The 23,023-nt window shown below is 38.3% G+C and overlaps 1 protein-coding gene across 4 annotated transcripts in view; it reads left to right on the top strand.

Annotated features, from left to right (window-relative positions):
- Adam28 (ADAM metallopeptidase domain 28) overlaps positions 1-23,023 on the top strand; it is a 66,320-nt gene that overhangs the window by 14,388 nt on the left and 28,909 nt on the right. For all 4 annotated transcript variants that reach the window (NR_172143.1, XM_039093144.2, XM_017599628.3 and 1 more), the window contains exons 7-14: positions 5-76; positions 1,097-1,168; positions 1,708-1,877; positions 4,421-4,505; positions 6,076-6,206; positions 15,188-15,365; positions 16,748-16,837; positions 18,908-19,103. Coding sequence is in view for 3 of the 4 variants with exons in the window: in XM_039093144.2 (XP_038949072.1) it covers positions 5-76; positions 1,097-1,168; positions 1,708-1,877; positions 4,421-4,505; positions 6,076-6,206; positions 15,188-15,365; positions 16,748-16,837; positions 18,908-19,103 (994 nt within the window). In the remaining variant the exon portion in view is untranslated. The remainder of the gene's footprint in view (positions 1-4; positions 77-1,096; positions 1,169-1,707; positions 1,878-4,420; positions 4,506-6,075; positions 6,207-15,187; positions 15,366-16,747; positions 16,838-18,907; positions 19,104-23,023) is intronic.

Raw genomic sequence — 23,023 nt, 5'->3', positions numbered from 1 at the left:
TCAGAAGCTGAATGATGGGATGGTCCAAGAACCTAAGAAGTACATAGAATATTATGTGGTCCTGGACAATGGTGAGGTAATGACATCAGACTACTGCATCTCACAAAATTATCTTGCTCACAGCTCATTGTGTGAAATAGGAATGTCTAGATCTATGTAGAAAGATCAGTAATATGAACCATATGGAGAAATTATTTTATGAAGTTGATATTTATAATGAAACTGACAGATATTCTCAGAAATAACTGACAAATATGCATAAATCATATTGTTGGCTTTAAAAATCTCTTTTTTTACTATCTTTAGAGATCTGAATTTAGTTTCCATTTAAACTCCTTTGTCATATTGTCGTTGGTAAGGTTGTTGTTCATTTGTAATGTAGGATTTATATTCTAGAGGAAGCAGTCAAATATACAAAGGCCCAGTGGATGGGCTCTTTGGAGAAAGGCAATTCTTAATTTAATTTCTTTTCTAGGAACATATTTTTTTTCTTTTCTTTTCTTATTGGATATTTTTTATTTATATTAATTGTAAGTTTCTAAACAAGTTCTCTTTGTGTTTAATGCCAACAAGAAAAATCTTTGAATCTCTAAATTATTGGGATAATTATCTCAGAACTCAAATCTCTGGGCTTCTTGTGTTGGACTCATCTACTATGCATAGATTTAAAACATGGTTAACCATGCTTTGTACTATTTCTACAAAGTTAGGAAACCATGGAAATTAAGACATATTTAGAATAATTCCTTACTTTATTTTATTGAGGTTATTTTATTGAGACAGTCTTTCTATACAGCCAAGGCTGTCCTTACCCATGGTCCTCTTGCCTTGGCCTTCCAATACTGAGATTGCAGGTGTGCCACCATGCATTCTGCGATTTCCAAGATCTTTATGCTGACCTGTTATTACAAGGGAGAAAGCATAATATTGTTCCCCAAATTCTTTAGTTTACATCAAAAATGACTCAATTTGCTTTTAATTTTTAATCATTAATAATGGATAATTATAATCACTGTAAAATAAGTTAAAGTTTTTAAATCTTCCAATTATATTAATTTCTATCTGCTCCTATTTCTTTCTTTTCATTGTCTTTTAGTTTAAGAAATACAATAAAAATCTTGATGAAATAAGAAAGAGAGTACATGAGATGGCCAATTATGTCAACATGGTATGATATATTTTACTAAATGTAACTTTAAACACTTTGTGAAGGGGTGTTCTTGAATTTTGTTATGGATGAACATGAATCTAGGAAGGAAAGTGAGTCTCCTGGGGCTATGGGTCCCAGCACTTTTGAGGAATAACTTTGAATGTTGCTGCTTCATTAGATATCAATATCACATGTTAGGACCAAAAGATTACAAGTCGAGTTTTGCTTAAAAGAATTTTGTTTCCCAAAATCCACTTAAGGAATTCTAATAACCAAATTCTAGTAGAAAATCATTTCAGGGAGTTAAAGTAAACAAGAAACAAAATAGGCTTTTCATCTCTGGAGCTGTAGAACCTCTCATTTCTCCTTGAAAATAACCCTCAAGAAGAAGTTACTTAAAGTTCAGGAGCATTTTATCTAGATAAGTCCAACAATGCTCAAGGTGATAAAGGGAATGACATATATGTTGACTTTTGAAAAACAAAGTGCATTGGAAATATTAAAAACTGATCTTGCTATCATTATTCTTTGCTTTACAATGTACTCTCTTTGGACAGCTTTACAATAAGCTTGATGCCCATGTGGCCTTAGTTGGAATGGAAATCTGGACTGATGAGGATAAAATAAAGATAACACCAGATGCCAACACCACCCTGGAAAACTTCTCTAAGTGGAGGGGAAATGATCTGCTAAAGCGAAAGCACCATGATGTTGCCCAGCTAATCTCGTATGTACAATTTCTTCTATGCACAATGAGAGCGATATATCAGGGCATAGGTAAGATGTAAGAATCTACACACAGGTTTTTGTTTGTCTTTTTAACATTCTCAGATTGGTCCTTTTTGGCTACAAATAGTGGTTTTATTTTCTTAAATATAGATAAGGCAAACATTTGTCAGAATTCTGTTTTATTGGGTCTACACAAAAGAAGGACAAATGTAGATCATGAAAAGAAGAATTGAGACTCTATGTGTAGAAGAACTGATTGACTTTAGCCTTGAGTTAAGGGAAACTGATAGAATCAAAGTAAGATTGTGTATTATATCAAAACCCCACACTTAAGATTATTCAGCTGAAAGACCATTTAATAAGAAGAGCTGAAATAAATATAGTGAATGAAAAAAGCCTTGTACTTTAGTGTATGAAATCATGGATGTGCCCCCAGCACAGGTTCATTGCTTCAGTGGGCATCAGACAGGAGAAAGCTGCCACTGTGATCTTGAAATGGCTAGAGAGTCTGCTTCCTCAGGAAATAGTCCATGCCATGAATATAGGTATCCTATGTGCTGTAGAATTAATTTATATTTTTGCACAGATCAAATTCAATTCAAAACTTACACGTTTAACATAAGCCTAATTACCATGTATGATAAATATATATTAGATTTCCTCTAGTATATAGGAAGTCTATATAGAATATATACTTCCATTTCAACATAGTAGGATCTTTAAAAAGTTGTTGGCTTCTCTCACACCAGAATTCCATGAAGTTCAGAAGAAATTTGGATCATTGTGACCAAATGCTCAAGTCCACACAGCACTGCAATGGATGTAATACTCTTAACCACAATGGTTTTATGCTCTTAACCACAATGATTTCATGAACATAATTAAAATTCCATACTATAGGGCCCACCTAAAGGTGTTCATCAGACTGTGAGCACTACAAGGATGACTCATTGAAGGACATAGTAAAGGACATAGTAGCAGATGCAACTCCTTCACCTGGAAGAGTGACTTCTAGATTGAGACACACTCTGGTGTGTCTTTAAGGAGGAGCATAGCAAGTTCCCAAGATAGGAACCTAGTAGCTAGAAAACTTGAATGATGTGAGCCCTCCCAAGTCAGTCAAATTGCTGGATATTCATGCACTATAGCACAATGGCATGAAAAGATGCAAACAATAGACAAGATTTAAATGTGTAGTCAAGGTTAATGGAATACTGATAGGAGATTTCTTTTTTTTTTTTTTGGTTCTTTTTTTTTTTTTTTTGGAGCTGGGGACCGAACCCAGGGACTTGTGCTTCCTAGGCAAGTGCTCTACCACTGAGCTAAATCCCCAACCCCGTGAGATTTCTTAAAGAGATGAGCTCAAACAGGAAAAAAAAAGACACCAATTCTCTGGATAGAAGATTTACAGTTCCAACTTTAAATTGTAAGTCTTACCATTTACTAAACAAAGTAACAAGATGCCCATGTGCAGGAATAACCAGATAAGAATATTAATGTCCAGATATACTGTATTAGTGGAAAAAATAGATAATTATAGAATAGAGGAAGGCGTTACTTTAATAAATGGTATCAATGTTGAGAATTGATTTCATACAAAGGTAGAATCAAATATTAAATCATCTATAATATGAATTCAAAATAAGTTACCAACATGATAAATCTTTAAATATGACAAAATGCAGAAGTATAGTTTCCAAATAAAAAGTATGTAAAATCTGATTAAATAAAAAGACAAAATGTACAGGGAATGGAAAGTGAGGGGATAATTCTATTAATTTTCTGATTTTTCATGGCAGAATCAATGTTGTTTAGTTGGAAAAAACAAGTTGAATCAGCTAAAATTTTGACAGTTAAAAATTTAATCAGTTTAATCAGTTAAAAATTTGACAAGTGTTTAAAATTTCTGTAAGTGAACAAGCCTCAAAGCCTTGTGCAGAGAGCAAAAGAACATTGACTAGAAAGGCAGTGTCACCACTGCTAATTAAAAATGAACTCCAAAAGCAAAGTTAAAGTCCATTAGCAAATAAACAGAATTCATCCAAACCTGTTTCTGTTCAGTTCAAAATACTTAATAACATAAATTCTTTTAAAATATTACTCCAACAAAAACATTATAAAAAGAACATAAGAATAAGTATTTAAAATAAAGTATGAGAAAGATACAAATTAAAAAATACATAACACTTAGCTTATAATCAAGCAATTATTTACAGGGGAGCACTTGTTAGGGCTAAAGGCCAAAATGTTTCCTTTTGGAAAGGAAAATTATATTATAAAAAATAGATAGACACAAAAAATTGTATTATCATGAGCACATGGTGAACATTGGATGTTCTTAAATCCAAATGCTTGGATTTCAAGTTTTGCGGTAGACAGTATTGGAAAAATATCTCTTATTATTTCAAAACCCAAGTAAATACTTACGTGATAGTTGGAAACTTAAATTTCTCTAGTATTTGTTTAGAGTTTCAAAGGAATTGTTTATCTCTTAAAAAGCTAGTTTTCTCATTTTCCCTTCTGTTCCTTTCTTCCTAATAGCTCAACAGATTTTTCTGGTTCAACAGTTGGTCTAGCCTTCATGTCTTCAATGTGTTCTCCTTACCATTCTGTTGGCATTGTTCAGGTCAGTTTGAAGATCAAACGCTGGATCTATGCATCTCCCAAATTTTTCTACCCCATCTATAGAGAAGGTCACTAGGGCTGCCTATTGTCTGCTTCAGTAAATACAGTAAATAAATGGCCAATATTGACCTAACCTTGCATTCTTGGATAAAGCCAACATATTCATAAAATACTGTCTTAATTTACAATGGTAATGCAGTTGCAGGTTCTCTGCATCTAGATTCAAGGGCAGTATCCGACTGTAGCTTTATTTTTGTGTAACATGATTTTTAAGGGTTTTGTTTGTATAGTAAATTTGATCACATTAAGGGAGTTGGGATGTACTCTCCACACTGATTTTTTTCACCACTAGAATAGAATTGCATCTATTTCTCCCAAATGTTGAATGAAATTCACCAGTAAAACTGTGTGTTACTGTAGTTTCCTTTTGGAAAGAATTCTGAAATCAAATTTCAGTGATTCATTGATTTATTCATACTGTAGAGATTATCTTTATTTGAGTAAACTTGGTAGTTTCATCTTTCTTGGAAAAAAATGTCCACATATTTCAGGGACAAAATTGACTGATGATATCCAGCACAAGTCACCATATCACTAACTTATAGGCCTATCCCCTATCTGTTTACAACTATTTAAGATATTGATTACATATACTTTTTTTGGTTATCATGGCCAGTTTCCATTGGTGTTTCTTAATTTTCTTTATCTTTACAAAAATCATTGATACTTTCAGTGATTTTTCCTGTAAACTTCAGTGACCTTTGCTCTCATGTTAATAATTCTCTTCTAGTTATACCAGATTGAATTTATTCTTCTTTAACACAATCAGTGCCTCACTATACACCATTTTACCTGCACCAATGCATTGGGCAGATGTTATATTTTTTCACCTTAAATACTTTATAATTTTTCTTTTAGACTTTAGCTCATATATTGTTTATAAGTGTTATATAAAATTTTCTATTATTACTTTTGCATATTGGAGTATACTCTGTACAATTTTGATTTTTTGATATTGTGTCTTTAGTTAGTGGCTCCATATAAATGGACACAAAATTGTCTCCTGTTTGTGTTCTATAAATGTCAATAATATCAAGGTCATCTATAATGCTGTTTGGGTCTGTTGAGTCTTAAAGGAAAGTAGTCACTAAAATATAGAAACATAGTTGCTAGTTTGCTCATTTTTATTTTTCACTTGCTTGTTTATGTTTCATGGGTTCAACGCTTCTTGAGCATTTAAGTAAGTATACTGATTGTCTCTCTGAAGAACTGATCCATTTAATATCTTACCATCCTCACTAATGATCATCCCTGAAGTACTGATTACTCAGAAGTTTGTCTCGTGTTGAAATGGTTACACTGACATTTTGGGATTATTGTTCAAATGATAAATTTATTTCCTTACTTGTTTTCTTCCTATTTGTGTGTGTGTGTGTGTGTGTGTGTGTGAGAGAGAGAGAGAGAGAGAGACAGAGACAGAGACAGAGACAGAGATCTTTAGCTGAATTGGATAAAAGGAAGAGTATGTCTCCATGCAAAGTACATGACATTTCCCCCATTATTGCCCTTAGGACCACAGTAACTACCATCTTCGAGTCGCAGGAACAATGGCACATGAAATGGGTCACAACCTTGGCATGATTCATGACTACTTGAGTTGTAAGTGCCCATCTGAAGTCTGTGTAATGGAGCAGTCACTAAGGTAAGGGTGTTGGGGGTACACTGTGTATCCCTGGTTTGATGTACAGTTGGTGCTATCCTCAAGGTCATGGTCATCAACTTGTTCAAGATTCTAGGTTTTAGAATTGGAAGAATCTTAGTAAAATCAGCAAGCTTATATTTTTTTAACTTGAATATATATAGCACCCAGTAATAACCAAAGGACAATGTCACAGAGACAAAGGTTTACATGGGAAAACATTCAGAAAGAAAGAGAAAACACAGGTTTTCAGGAGGCACCATGGAGAAGTGTGACCACAAAGGCACCAGCTGTGCTCCTGGGGTAGCAAACAACTCATAGATCCTCTCAGCTCTGGACTCAGACACAGTTCTCACAGCCTTGGTGATACTTCTGTAAAAATGTCTAGGCAGATAGAGAATTCTCAAGGTTAAATGGTATTGACAACCCAACCAAACATTACTATAAGTTTTAAAATTTCATTCATTTTACTCAATTCCATTTATTTCATACTATTTCATGATAATTTAATATGTGATTCCTTTCAGGGCAAACCTGTACCACACCCACTGACCTGCACCTATATGTACTTTTAAAATTATTTATTTACATGTGGATAGTGGTTTTGCCTGCATATATGTCTAAGCACCACTTGCATATGGTGCCCTTGGAGGCCAGAAGAGGGCTTCATATCTTCTAAGACTGGAGATACAAACATTGTGGTACTGCCCTATGGGTGTTTGCAGTCAAACTAGGATCCTTTGGAGGAGCAGCCAGTGAGAGCTTTAACTGAAGCCAGCCCAATATGTGATTTAAAAGAAATGTGCCACACTAGAAATACATTCTCTCTTTGGGTTAAGGCAGCTAGTTGTGTTGTTGTTGTTGTTTGTGTTCTCTCTCTCTCTCTCTCTCTCTCTCTCTCTCTTTGTGTGTGTGTGTGTGTGTGTGTGTGTGTGTGTGTGTGTGTTTGTATTAGCTATATGATGTATGGTTCCAAAATATCCTTAGATTTTTGTCAAATTTTCCATAAACTCAGAGTAGGTGTTTACAGGGAAAGAGTTTTTGAAGAAAAAAAATCTCATGATATCCCTCATAAGAAGAATAGAGATAACATGGTACATCTGCACAATGAAGCTGTAAGAAAACAAACAAACAAGATTAAACAATGAAAAAACTGACATCCAGGTGGGCACTCCTGAGGCTGCAGAGCGGAAGAGACCACCAACACTGCCTACCCATGCTCACATCCCTGGCCCAAGAGGAAACTGTATACGGCCTCTGGGTCCCCTTAGAGGAGGGCCCAGGAGCAGCAGATCCACTGTGTCTGAGACACTGCCAGAACCTGAAGGGACCGACCGGATAAACAGTTCTCTGCACCCAAATCCTGTGGGAGGGAGAGCTAAACCTTCAGAGAGGCAGACACGCTTGGGAAAGCAGAAGAGACTGCACTCTGCACTCATCTCTCACGCCAGAGGAAAACACCAAACGCCATCTGGAACCCTGGTGCACGGAAGCTCCCAGAAAGGGTGGTGCAGATCTTCCTGGTTGCTGCTGCTGCGGAGAGCTCGTAAGCAACACCCCACGAGCAAACTTGAGCCTTGGGACCACAGGTAAGACCAACTTTTCTGCTCCAAGCAACCTGCCTGGTTGACTCAGGACACATGCCCACAGGAACAGCTGAAGACCAGTAAACAGGAAAGACTACACGTCCGAAAGCAGAACACTCTGTTTCCATAACTGGCTGAAAGAAAACAGGAAAACAGGTCTACAGCACTCCTGACACACAGGCCTATAGGACGGTCTAGCCACTGTCAGAAATAGCAGAACAAAGTAACACCAGAGACAATCTGATGGCGAGAGGCAAGCGCAGGAAGCCAAGCAACAGAAACCAAGATTACATGGCATCATCGGAGCCCAATTCTCCCACCAAAGCAAACACTGAAGATCCAAACACACCAGAAAAGCAAGATCTAGTTTCAAAATCATATTTGATCATGATGCTGGAGGACTTCAAGAAAGACGTGAAGAACTCCTTTAGAGAACAAGTAGAAGCCTACAGAGAGGAATTGCAAAAATCCCTGAAAGAATTCCAGGAAAACATAAATAAACAAGTAGAAGCCCATAGAGAGGAGTCACAAAAATCCCTAAAAGAATTCCAGGAAAACACAATCAAACAGTTGAAGGAATTAAAAATGGAAATAGAAGCAATCAAGAAAGAACACATGGAAACAACCCTGGATATAGAAAACCAAAAGAAGAGACAAGGAGCTGTAGATATGAGCTTCACGAACAGAATACAAGAGATGGAAGAGAGAATCTCAGGAGCAGAAGATTCCATAGAAATCATTGACTCAACTGTCAAAGATAATGTAAAGCGGAAAAAGCTACTGGTCCAAAAGATACAGGAAATCCAGGACTCAATGAGAAGATCAAACCTAAGGATAATATGTATAGAAGAGAGTGAAGACTCCCAGCTCAAGGGTCCAGTAAATATCTTCAACAAAATCATAGAAGAAAAATTCCCTTACCTAAAAAAAGAGATACCCATAGGCATACAAGAAGCCTACAGAACTCCAAATAGATTGGACCAGAAAAGAAACACCTCCCATCACATAATAGTCAAAACACCAAACGCAAAAAATAAAGAAAGAATATTAAAAGCAGTAAGGGAAAAAGGTCAAGTAACATATCAAGGCAGACCTATCAGAATCACACCAGACTTTTGGCCAGAAACTATGAAGGCCAGAAGATCCTGGACAGATGTCATACAGACCCTAAGAGAACACAAATGCCAGCCCAGGTTACTGTATCCTGCAAAACTCTCAATTAACATAGATGGAGAAACCAAGATATTCCATGACAAAACCAAATTTACACAATATCTTTCTACAAATCCAGCACTACAAAGGATAATAAATGGTAAAGCCCAACATAAGGTATACCATAGAAGAAGCAAGAAACTAATCGTTTTGCAACAAAACAAAGAGAAGAAAGGCACACAAACATAACCTCATATCCAAATATGAATATAACAGGAAGCAATAATCACTATTCCTTAATATCTCTCAACATCAGTGGCCTCAACTCCCCAATAAAAAGACATAGATTAACAAACTGGATACGCAACGAGGACCCTGCATTCTGCTGCCTACAGGAAACACACCTCAGAGAAAAAAACAGACACTCCCTCAGAGTGAAAGGCTGGAAAACAACTTTCCAAGCAAATGGTCAGAAGAAGCAAGCTGGAGTAGCCATTCTAATATCAAATAAAATCAATTTTCAACTAAAAGTCATCAAAAAAGATAAGGAAGGACACTTCATATTCATCAAAGGAAAAATCCACCAAGATGAACTCTCAATCCTAAATATCTATGCCCCAAATACAAGGGCACCTACATACGTAAAAGAAACCTTACTAAAGCTCAAAACACACATTGCACCTCACACAATAATAGTAGGAGATTTCAACACGCCACTCTCCTCAATGGACAGATCATGGAAACAAAAATTAAACAGAGACGTAGACAGACTAAGAGAAGTCATGAGCCAAATGGACTTAACGGATATTTATAGAACATTCTATCCTAAAGCAAAAGGATACACCTTCTTCTCAGCTCCTCATGGTACTTTCTCCAAAACTGACCATATAAGTGGTCAAAAAACAGGCCTCAACAGGTACAGAAAGATAGAAATAATCCCATGCGTGCTATCAGACCACCACAGCCTAAAACTGGTCTTCAATAATAATAAGGGAAGAATGCCCACATATACGTGGAAATTGAACAATGCTCTACTCAATGATAACCTGGTCAAGGAAGAAATAAAGAAAGAAATTAAAGACTTCTTAGAATTTAATGAAAATGGAGGTATAACATACCCAAACTTATGGGACACAATGAAAGCTGTGCTAAGAGGAAAACTCATAGCGCTGAGTGCCTGCAGAAAGAAACAGGAAAGAGCAAATGTCAGCAGCTTGACAGCACACCTAAAAGCTCTAGAACAAAAAGAAGCAAATACACCCAGGAGGAGTAGAAGGCAGGAAATAATCAAACTCAGAGCTGAAATCAACCAAGTAGAAACAAAAAGGACCATAGAAAGAATCAACAGAAGCAAAAGTTGGTTCTTTGAGAAAATCAACAAGATAGATAAACCCTTAGCCAGACTAACGAGAGGACACAGAGAGTGTGTCCAAATTAACAATATCAGAAATGAAAAGGGAGACATAACTGCAGATTCAGAGGAAATTCAAAAAAATCATCAGATCTTACTACAAAGCCTATATTCAACAAAACTTGAAAATCTGCAGGAAATGGACAATTTCCTAGACAGATACCAGGTACCGAAGTTAAATCAGGAACAGATAAACCAGTTAAACAACCCCATAACTCCTAAGGAAATAGAAGCAGTCATTAAAGGTCTCCCAACCAAAAAGAGCCCAGGTCCAGACGGGTTTAGTGCAGAATTCTATCAGACCTTCATGGAAGACCTCATACCAATATTTTCCAAACTATTCCACAAAATTGAAACAGATGGAGCACTAACGAATTCCTTCTATGAAGGCACAATTACTCTTATACCTAAACCACACAAAGACCCAACAAAGAAAGAGAACTTCAGACCAATTTCCTTTATGAATATCGACACAAAAATTCTCAATAAAATTCTGGCAAACCGAATCCAAGAGCACATCAAAACAATCCTCCACCATGATCAAGTAGGCTTCATCCCAGGCATGAAGGGATAGTTTAATATACGGAAAACCATCAACGTGATCCATTATATAAACAAACTGAAAGAAGAAAACCACATGATCATTTCATTAGATCCTGAGAAAGCATTTGACAAAATTCAACACCCCTTCATGATAAAAGTCCTGGAAAGAATTGGAATTCAAGGCCGATACCTAAACATAGTAAAAGCCATATACAGTAAACCAGTTGCTAACATTAAACTAAATGGAGAGAAACTTGAAGCAATCCCACTAAAATCAGGGACTAGCCAAGGCTGCCCACTCTCTCCCTACTTATTCAATATAGTTCTTGAAGTTCTAGCCAGAGCAATCAGACAACAAAAGGAGGTCAAGGGGATACAGATCGGAAAAGAAGAAGTCAAATTATCACTATTTGCAGATGATATGATAGTATATTTAAGTGATCCCAAAAGTTCCACCAGATAACTACTAGACCTGATAAAAAACTTCAGCAAAGTGGCTGTGTATAAAATTAACTCAAATAAATCAGTAGCCTTCCTCTATACAAAAGAGAAACAAGCCGAGAAAGAAATTAGGGAAACGACACCCTTCATAATAGACCCAAATAATATATAGTACCTCGGTGTGACTTTAACCAAGCAAGTAAAAGATTTGTACAATAAGAACTTCAAGACTCTGAAGAAAGAAATTGAAGAAGACCTCAGAAGATGGAAAGATCTCCCATGCTCATGGATTGGCAGGATTAACATTGTAAAAATGGCCATTTTACCAAAGAGATCTACAGATTCAATGCAATCCCCATCAAAATACCAATCCAATTCTTCAAAGAGTTAGACAGAACAATTTGCAAATTCATCTGGAATAACAAAAAACCCAGGATAGCTAAAACTATCCTCAACAATAAAAGGACTTCAGGGGGAATCACTATTCCTGAACTCAAGCAGTATTACAGAGCAATAGTGATAAAAAAAACTGCATGGTATTGGTACAGAGACAGACAGATAGACCAATGGAACCGAATTGAAGACCCAGATATGAACCCACACACCTATGGGCACTTGATTTTTGACAAAGGAGCCAAAACCATCCAATGGTAAAAAGATAGCATTTTCAGCAAATGGTGCTGGTTCAACTGGAGGTCAACATGTAGAAGAATGTAGATCGATCCATGCTTATCACCCTGTACAAAGCTTAAGTCCAAGTGGATCAAGGACCTCCACATCAAACCAGATACACTCAAACTAATAGAAGAAAAACTAGGGCAGCATCTGGAACACATGGGCACTGGAAGAAATTTCTTGAACAAAACACCAATGGCTTATGCTCTAGGATCAAGAATCGACAAATGGGATCTCATAAAACTGCAAAGCTTCTGTAAGGCAAAGGACACTGTGGTTAGGACAAAATGGCAACCAACAGATTGGGAAAAGATCTTTACCAATCCTACAACAGATAGAGGCCTTATATCCAAAATATACAAAGAACTCAAGAAGTTAGCTGGCAGGGAGACAAATAACCCTATTAAAAAATGGGGTTCAGAGCTAAACAAAGAATTCACAGCTGAGGAATGCCGAATGGCTGAGAAACACCTAAAGAAATGTTCAACATCTTTAGTCAAAAGGGAAATGCAAATCAAAACAACCCTGAGATTTCACCTCACACCAGTGAGAATGACTAAGATCAAAAACTCAGATGACTGCAGATGCTGGCGAGGATGCGGAGAAAGAGGAACCCTCCTCCATTGTTGGTGGGATTGCAGACTGGTACAACCATTCAGGAAATCAATCTGGAGGTTCCTCAGAAAATTGGACATTGAACTGCCTGAGGATCCAGCTATACCTCTCTTGGGCATATACCCAAAGGATGCCCCAACATATAAAAAAGACACGTGCTCCACTATGTTCATCACAGCCTTATTTATAATAGCCAGAAGGTGGAAAGAACCCAGATGCCCTTCAACAGAGGAATGGATACAGAAAATGTGGCACATCTACACAATGGAATATTATTCAGCTATCAAAAACAATGACTTTATGAAATTCGTAGGCAAATGGTTGGAACTGGAAAATATCATCCTGAGTGAGGTAACCCAATCACAGGAAAACACACATGGTATGCACTCATTGATAAGTGGCTATTAGCCCAAATGCTTGAATTACCCTAGATGCGTAGAACAAATAAAACTCAAGACGGATGATCAAAATGTGAATGCTTCACTCCTTCTTTAAAAGGGGAGTAAGAATACCCTTGTCACGGAATAGAGAGGCAAAGATTAAAACAGACACCGAAGGAACACCCATTCAGAGCCTGCCCCACATGTGGCCCATACATATACAGCCACCCAATTAACAAGATGGATGAAGCAAAGAAGTGCAGGCTGACAGGAGCCGGATGTAGATCGCTCCTGAGAGACACAGCCAGAATACAGCAAATACAGAGGTGAATGCCAGCAGCAAACCACTGAACTGAGAAGAGGACCCCCATTGAAGGAATCAGAGAAAGAACTGGAAGAGCTTGAAGGGGCTCGAGACCCCATATGTACAACAATGCCAAGCAACCAGAGCTTCCAGGGACTAAACCACTACCTAAAGACTCTACATGGACTGACCCTGGACTCTGACCTCATAGGTAGCATTGAATATCCTAGTAAGAGCACCAGTGGAAGGGGAAGCCCTGGGTCCTGCTAAGACTGAATCCCCAGTGAACTAGATTGTTGGGGGGAGGGGAGCAATGGGGGGAGGATGGGGAGGGGAACACCTATAAAGAAGGGGAGGGGGAGGGACTAGGGGGATGTTTGCCCGGAAACCCGGAAAGGGAATAACACTCGAAATTTATATAAGAAATACTCAAGTTAATGAAAAAAAAAAGAAAGAAAAGAAAAAGAAAAAACTGGCATCACGAAATGTGCAGGCAAATAAATGGGACTAGAAAACAATCAGCCCAAATGAGGTAACTCAGATCCAGAAAGACAATCAAGGTCAGTCAGCATTGGAGATGCTTCCTTCTGCACCACTAGAGGGCAACGTATAAAGAGACCTAAGGTCAGGCATAGAGTGAGAAATTTGAAACAACCAGCCCTAAATGAGATCCTGTTCCTCCTTTTAGAGCTCAGGGAACCAGTAGAGGAAGAGGTGCAAAGAGTGTTAGAGCCAGAGGGGAGAGGGGACACCAAGGGAAAAATGCCTCTAAGTCAACATGAGCAAAGCTTCTATGAACTCGCTCACAAAGACTGAGGCAGCATGCACAGGGCCTGCATGGGTCTGTACCAAGTTGTCTGTTATAGCTTCCTATTTAATGTTTGTATAGGATTCCTTAGTGTTCAAACAAGTGGGTCTCTTATTTCTGTGCCCTCTTGTGTGTTCTTTTCTTCCTGTCTGTTTGTCTTGTTTAAATTCGACGTTATAGTTTTTGTTTTCTCATATTATATTTTATTTTGTTATATTTTAGAATTATCTCTTGGAAGCCCATTCTTTTCTGGGTGGGAGGGGAAGAAATGAGAGGAAAAGAGGGAGGGGAAACCATAATCAGAATATATTATTTGAGGGGGAAAATCTATTTTCAATAAAATGGGAAAAGGAGAAGAAACTTCTCACAGGAAAGAAAATGGAAAAGTTATTTCTATTGCTGTCTTGATAGAAAAAAATTTTGGGGCAGTCTTATCTCAAATGAACTCTCTCTTTACGCGCGCACACACACACACACACACACACTCTCTCTCTCTCTCATACACTCACACACACACACACACACACACACACACACACACACACACATACACTTCCTTTTTGCTGTTCTTATCTTTCTGCCAAGTCTATCATGTTTTTTCCATGTTCCTTCCATGCAGAGGATCTGGCTTTTTTCCAGTTGCACAGTTGTCATTGTTCCCAGATGTTATTGCATATTTAACCCTCACTTTCTTTAATAAGATGAAAATAATGAAACTGATACTTATCTAAGGGAATATGAACCTTAAGGTCTATGCATAAATATGATTCTGTTGTTCCAAAATGATCTAGGGATGAGAATATGTCATAGACAGGCCAAGGCTCATTTTTGTTCTTACTGAAAGATCAGCTACACTTTGAGAATGGTCATATTTTCCCACTAAGTTGAGACGTTTACATTCACACAGGAGGGTGAGTCTAGAAATGCAGCTGTTCTTGTATCTTAGCACCTGGTGTGTTGGATTTGATTGTTGAGGTCATTTGTAAGTATCATTGTAGCTGGTATCAGCCATTGCTTCCCGTATGGAAAGCATAATGGTACTGGTTTTTCTCCTTCTCGATCTGCATAGATTCCACATGCCTACAGACTTCAGCTCCTGCAGTCGTGACAATTACAGACGATTTCTTGAAGAGAAATTATCTCATTGCCTCTTTAATAGTCCTTTGCCTTCAGATATCATATCCACCCCAGTCTGTGGGAACCAGTTATTGGAAATGAATGAGGACTGTGACTGTGGCACTCCCAAGGTACTTCTAGCCCTTTACAATAATCCAGTTTATTTAGCAATTGTTAAGTGAATACATATATTATGGCCCACCATAAAACTGAACTTCTGGGGACTTTTGGATAGATGAGTATTTTTCGGGCTAATATGGGGTTTGCAGAGCTCAATATTTCTTTATCTTCCTCACTAGATCCCTTTCCATCCTTACTTTGCAACAACCCTCACCATTATGGACCTTTTGCCTTCATCCATAGCATTCTGGTTGAAATTCTTCTGGTAGCTCAAATGACTGTATGTCATTGGGCATCACTTTAGGCATAACAATATGGCACTATTTAGAGAGAGTAAATCATTTGCTCCTCGGGGCTCACAGATCTGACTAGAGTAAGAGTCAAGATCTAGTCCTGAGTCTTATTTATTGACTCTCACACCCACTTGCAGCATGAATTGGTGTCACATATCCCACATCTGTCAAGACCCAGACATCACAATCCCTGTCTAGGTCTCATCCTCTTTAAAGAGCAGCCAAAATTGGAAGTAGGATTCTGCCCTAACCCCATTATTGTATTTGACAGGAGTGATGTATGATTTCTTCTGAGGATTAGCTTTAGAGTAACTTCAGAATAAGTTTAAAGATTTATTTATTCTATCTTCAAAGGTCATCTTCCCCTGATGGTGTTTATATTTAAATTAAGGAAAAAGTAGTTTTAACTCTAAAACCATTTCAACAGTTGAGGTCTTACTTTTTGATAGGAAACTTGACAGGTGCAATATAATTTGCCTGAGGTTCTAGGTTCTCTAGCACCTCTGCAGAAAGGGTTTGGAGTTTGGATCTCTCAAAAATACCAAAATCAAAATAAATTATATTGCTTTCATGGGAGTCCAACTATTTGACATTGTCCCTGACAAATCTGTTGGACACCATTAGTGGTTATTCTGGGATATGTACTAGAATTGAATTAATGGACAAAGTATGTATGTCAAAGACTAAATTAACAACATTCAGTATCTATGTTGAGGATGGAATTGACCTGAAGATGAGATAGAAACATAACTGATGAGTTGTGTTTAATTAAGTTGGAATTTTCTGAAAACTATCTTTTTCCTTTTGTTTTCTTCATATTTCATCAAGAAAAAAGAACCCATTGATAGTCATATGAAGGGCTTGAGGGAAATATATTTGTTTAAAAGACTAGAAAGAATATTTTTGTTAAAACATGTAAGAACAAGTCAGGAAAAAAAGAAAAACCAATCCACTAGCTGCTCGGATGCTTTCTAATAATGTCTTGGTTTATTCTTCTTGTACTGAAGGAGAATTTTAAATGATATAAAATAGTCAGTATATGTGACAAATGATCTATATTATGAATTGGACTCAAATCATCTGTGGCTGATATTTCCTAGGAGTGTACCAACAAATGCTGTGATGCAGAGACCTGTAAAATTAAAGCAGGTTTCCAGTGTGCTTTGGGAGAATGCTGCGAGAAATGCCAAGTAAGATCTGGATGTTTCATCTTTTATAATTATGATTATTTTTCTATATTAATGTTTCAGTGATTATGTTAAGTCACATAGGCAAGACAGTGTTCTTCTTTCTTGAAAAACAAAAACTCAATCTCTCACTGGGTACTTTACAAATTCAGCCAGATACCTGATAATGCAAATATCATTAAGATATAATCTCATTTTCTTTTGAGTTAATGGAGTCTTAGGGCAGAAATTGTGAAAAATAGGAAGTTTCCTATTAGTGACAGCCAAGATAACCCATGAGAACATTATGCAAGTAAAAGAAAAGAGAGTCAGTGAGAAATGCTGCATTCAGATGGCAGAGTGCTTGTCTAGCATTAACAAATTATGATGGCTCATGTCTTTAATCTCAACATTCAGGAGGTGGAAGTAAGAGAATTAGAAGTTCAAAACTATTACTAGCTGTGTAAAGGGTTCAAGGCCAGTCTGGAATACATCAGACCCCATTTAACAAAAGAGTTGACTGTGCAGATACAGAATAAAGCCATTGTTATCAGTGGTGGAAAAATGAGGGACTGTTGGCTAATGAATCAACAGGCAGTTATATGGGATTAATAGAGCTGGAGGTCTAATGTACAACAAACATATGTTGCCTACATGTAATATAAAAATAATGGATACTATAGTGGAAGTCTGATGAGAGTGGATTTCAGATGTTCTCTCTATAAACATACACATAAATGCAAAAAGGTAACTATTGGAGATTGGTGTTAATTTGCTGACCATAATAATTGGTTCACTATAGAAATGTGCATACACACACACACACACACACACACACACACACACACACACACACCAAAATGCCATATTGTTCACCTTGAATTCATACAGTATAATCTTTGAGAAACCAACATGAGCAAACATGGCTAGCTCAATGCCAGCCATTGGGAGTTTCTCTTTCTACTGCTTCTCATACTGCACCCAGAGCACATCATCTTACAACTGCTTGTATTGATGGATCTGTTAGAAAAGTATTTTAAATTGCCTGGAGTTTCTCCCATCTTCAATCATAGCTCAAATTCACAAACACATTATTTAAATCTAAATTCAAGTGCTTTCCCTCACAACATGGAGGAAAAGGAAGCAGAGATCTATACTGGAGAGATCAAAGGGCACTTTACATGGAAAAAAAATTTGCCTACCGGGAAGCAAAATGATCTGATTTTAGATATAGATTTCGACACCAAAAGAAAGCATGTCTAAATAATAAGAGAGTGTGGGAAGGGTTGTGTGGTTTGTTGTAAGAGAACCAAGCTGGCTGGAGCTGTGGGAACTATGTTTGGAGGGTTGGTAAACTTTGGCTGCAGTTTTGGTCTGATCTTATAATCAATATTAAAACAGTGAAAGTTGTTTGGTGTGTGTGGTCTGTGACTACTCACACAGCTAGCAAAGAATTGTCCTCCTTTGATTTACTGACATAGAAGAGGAGTTTGTTTTATCAAGGTTTTTCTAAGGAAGTAAGAGCAAAATTGATGGTACTGTTGCAATAGAATTCATATAGTAAAAGGGTACTTGGCTATTTCTCTTTTTTCACAATACAACATTCCATAACAAGAGCTGAGAAGAAATGCACTACTCTGGGATGAAAAGATTGAAGGAAACTTGATGCCTGGGAAAGTTTTGAGGTATGCGGATCTGCTGTTGGCAGATCTGTCTCCCTTTCACTTCACTAGTGAATCCTGAATTTACAGACTTAAATCTTGTAAATCATGACAAAGAAGCATTCAACAAAGGGAGAGAAACAACTCCCCGCATGCCATCTGAAACATTGCCCAGTGTGCCTCTTACATTACTGTAAGTTTCTCTAGTGTCCATATCAGAATAAGACTGCAAAAACTAATTCAAAAATTAATTGTTCGAAGACTCAGAGTATGGCCAACACCAGCACAAGTGACATGACATGGATGTAGTGCAAAAATGAATCACAGTAAAATTATGCCATGGCCCCGAAGACTAAATGGTTGTTTGTATTAATCTAAGGTGTTGGGGCAAAAGGCAGGATGACACATATTCCCTACTTCTGTTTCCTTGCAGCTTAAAAAGCCTGGGGTTGTGTGCAGAGCAGCAAAAGATGAGTGTGATCTGCCTGAAATGTGTGATGGTAAATCCAGCCACTGCCCAGTTGACAGATTCAGAGTCAATGGCTTCCCTTGCCAAAATGGGCATGGCTACTGCTTGAAGGGCAACTGTCCCACCCTGCAGCAGCAGTGCATGGACATGTGGGGCCCAGGTAAGGATCTGTATTTGTTACATCTTTTACTACAGTGATAAAAATGCCTAAGGAAAGAAACTTAACAAAATGAGGGTTAATTTTGACTCTTAGTTCCAGGGGAAGTCCTTCAGGAAGGAGAAGTCAAGGAGGCAGTTGGTTATATTGTATCCCAAATCAGGAAGCAGAGGAAGATGAAATGAGTCCAGCTTTTTCCTTTTATGCAGTCTGGGGCTACAGCTCATGGATGATGCTATCCAGACTCAAGGTGGACTTTCACTCCTTAGTCAAATATTTCTGGAATCATCCTCATCCATATACCCAGAAGTGAGTTTCCATGGCAATCCCAACAGTCATCATGTTAATAAGGATGAGTGTCACAGGGACAAATTCTTCTCTATCAGTCTAGTAACAGGGCTTGACTTTGGCCAAGGAATTATCCCATTCCTCCTAGAAATGGTGTCACTTCTCAAAATTACAAATAAATACCTTTAACATATTTAATTAGAGGTTTTATACACAAGTACACTGTATTTACCTCAATTCCACCTCTTCTTTAATCTAGCTCCTCTCTCACTCTCAACTTGTATTATTCCCCCACCCCCATTTACTGATTCCATTTAGTGCTGCTCATGCATACATGTGTTTAAGGTTAACCACTTGGTATTGCATAACTTATCAGTAATGAAAACTGGTTCTCCCTCCACAGCCTGTAATTCTTTCATCTAGGAATGGTGTCTTGTGGATTCTCTTATTTCCATTGTGTGTTGCATGATGTGGTCATTATGCAGACCTTTTGTAGACAATGGCATTGTTGAGATTTTATGGGGTCTTATCTAGAAGGCACTATCTTGCAGCAAACATCTCAGTCCTTTGGCTCTTGTATTTTTCTGCCCTCTTTTAAACAATGTTCCTAGAGCCTAAAGTGTAGGGATTGTGTTGTAGGTGTGCTAAGGATAGGGATCCCATGGCCATGGTCTTAGTCAGGGTTTGTGTTCTTGCACAAAACATCATGACCAAGAAACAAGTTGTGGAGGAAAGAGTTTATTCAGCTTACACTTCCACATTGCTGTTCATCAGCAAAGGAAGTCAGGACAGAAACTCATACAGGGAAGGAACTTGGAGGCAGGAGCTGGTACAGAGGCCATGGAGGTTGCTGCTTACTGGCTTGCTTCCCCTGGCTTGCTCAGCTTGATTTCCTATAGAACCCAGGACTATTAACCCAGGGATGGCACCACCCACCATGGGCTAGGCCTTCCCAACTTGATCACTAATTGAGAAAATGCCGTACAGCTGGATCTTATGGAGGCATTTCCTCAAGGGAGGCTCCTTTCTCTGTTATAACTCCAGTTGTGTCACGTTGATGCCAGTAAGTCATGCATTCCCTGCATTTTGACCATATTTGTATCTCTGTAGTAGCTTCTGTCTGTTGTAAATTTTTTTAAAGCTTCTTTGATAAGGGGATGAGAGTGAGAGTTGTTAATGAGTATAAGGATAAGTGTTTAGAATCAAGTTAGATGCTGTATTGATTTAGAATAAATAGTAATAGTAATGTCTCCTCTAGTGTGTATAACCTTTCTAGATACAAATTATTGATAGTATCAGGCATGAATTCCCTTGTATTGAACTAGCTATTAAGCCTAACTAGATATTGCTGATTATCCCCAAAATATAAATGCCATTACTGCACCATTGGAAAAATCCCACTGGGCTGGTCATTGTTGTGGTCAAAGGAACAACAGCTCCCTTTGCAGCTTGTAAAGCATCTTCTGATACTTCTGAGGGAAGGATTCTAGGTCACAGGGACACATGTTGTATAATATTGCTTAAGAATGTGTGTGTTGGTATGCACTCATTGATAAGTGGCTATTAGCCCAAATGCTTGAATTACCCTAGATGCAGAGAACACATGAAACTCAAGAAGGATGACCAAAATGTGAATGCTTCACTCCTTCTTTAAAAGGGGAACAAGAACACCCTTGAGAGGGAATAGGGAGGCAAAGTTTAGAACAGAGACAGAAGGAACACCCATTCAGAGCCTGCCCCACATGTGGCCCATATATATACAGCCACCAAACTAAATAAGATGGATGAAGCAAAGAAGTGCAGACCGACAGGAGCCGGATGTAGATCGCTCCTGAGAGACACAGCCAGAATACAGCAAATACAGAGGCGAATGCCAGCAGCAAACCACTGAACTGAGAATGGGACCCCCGTTGAAGGAATCTTAGAAAGGACTGAAAGAGCTTGAAGGGGCTTGAGACCCCATATGAACAACAATACCAACCAACCAGAGCTTCCAGGACTAAGCCACTACCCAAAGACTATACTGGGCTCCAACCTCATAGGTAGCAATGAATAGCTTAATAAGAGCACCAGTGGAAGGGGAAACCCTTGGTCCTGCCAAGACTGAGCTCCCAGTGAATGTGATTGTTGTGGGGAGGGTGGTAATGGGGGGAGGATGGGGAGGGGAACATCCATAGAGAAGGGGAGGGGGAGGAGTTAGGGGGATGTTGGCCCAGAAACTGGGAAGGGGAATAACAATCGAAATGTAAATAAGAAATACTCAAGTTAATAAAGATGGGGGAAAAAAGAATGTGTGTGTGTGTGTGTGTGTGTGTGTGTGTGTGTGTGCTTTTGTAAGAAATTGTGTAACACTGAGCAATAACAGATAATCCAGGAGCCATAGATTATTTATGAAATACTCTAGTGACCAGCAACAGAAATTCTCTTGGAGTTGTAGCTCAGGGTATATCCCATAGAATCCCTTCATTATTACAAGCTATTGACTCTGAGACCTTGAAGGTAAGACTTATTGCTGAGGATTCCATACACTTCAGAACAGGAATGGGAGGAACCAAGCTGGATGAGGGCATCTTTTTAAGACTAAAAAAAAAATTAAATGTAGCAAATAAAGACAAAATTTTACTTTCAGACTGACAACTTTTTATTTTAATATCTGTCTGCCATGCACTCAATGTTTGAGACATACTTTTCAAAAGTCATTATTTAACCTCAAATTCAAATTCTTTTGTGCACCCAGAAGTGACAGTGGTGTTGCTGGATGGGCCATAATCTCAGATGGAAGACAAATGAATAGATGCTGTAGAATGCAGAATAGCAGTGAGGAAACGAGACATTTCCGTGATCACTTCTGTTCACTGGAAGTTTAGTGGCCACACTAAGGGAATGGTAATACTGGCTTTAGAATAAAGTGTTTTATAAAGATAGCTGAAAAGATTAAACCCAAATCTAAACTGAACTCAAAAGCTTCCTCAGAAAACTAACTTTAGATGTACAAATGTGCTCACTTCTAGGTGAAATCTGTAAAGATCTTAACTCCTGGAAGGACATAGTAGCAAATTGCTTATCAAGGTATAGATAGGAAATAAGGAGCCATTGGTCCAAGGTTACAGAATTCTACACAATGAAAAAACACAACATTTAAAAAGAAAACAGCTTCTGGTTTCTGCTTGTGCCCTGAGCTGAACTGGTCCCACAGATCTCTGTATCCAAATCCCCTGGGGGAGAGAGCTGGGCTCTCAGAAGTTTAGACAATCCTGAGAGCTCAGAGGAGATAACAACTTCTGCTCACATTCCTGGCCCGAGAGGAACCCGCCTAGTGCCCTCTGTGCCCTCTGGGCACATGAACCTAGGAGCAGTCAGGGGCAGGAACTTCCCAGTTTCTGCCTGCACCCAGAGCTGAAAGCAGTTGCCAGGAGTACTGACACAACTGAGAGCAGAGGTAAGATCAACTCTTCTGCTCTGAGCAACCCACCTGGTGGCCTCAAGACACACAAACACCGGAGCAGTTGGAACAGGACACTTCTGGTTTCTGCCTGCATCCAGAGCTGAACTGGTCCATCAACTCTCTTTATCCAGATCCTGCTGAAAGAAAACAGGTCTACAGGAGTGTTGACACACAGGCTTACAGGAGGGTC

This window comes from Rattus norvegicus, chromosome 15, assembly GCF_036323735.1.
Source record: "Rattus norvegicus strain BN/NHsdMcwi chromosome 15, GRCr8, whole genome shotgun sequence".
Taxonomy (NCBI): Eukaryota; Metazoa; Chordata; class Mammalia; order Rodentia; family Muridae; genus Rattus; species Rattus norvegicus.
This window is presented reverse-complemented; position numbering and strand designations above follow the sequence as displayed.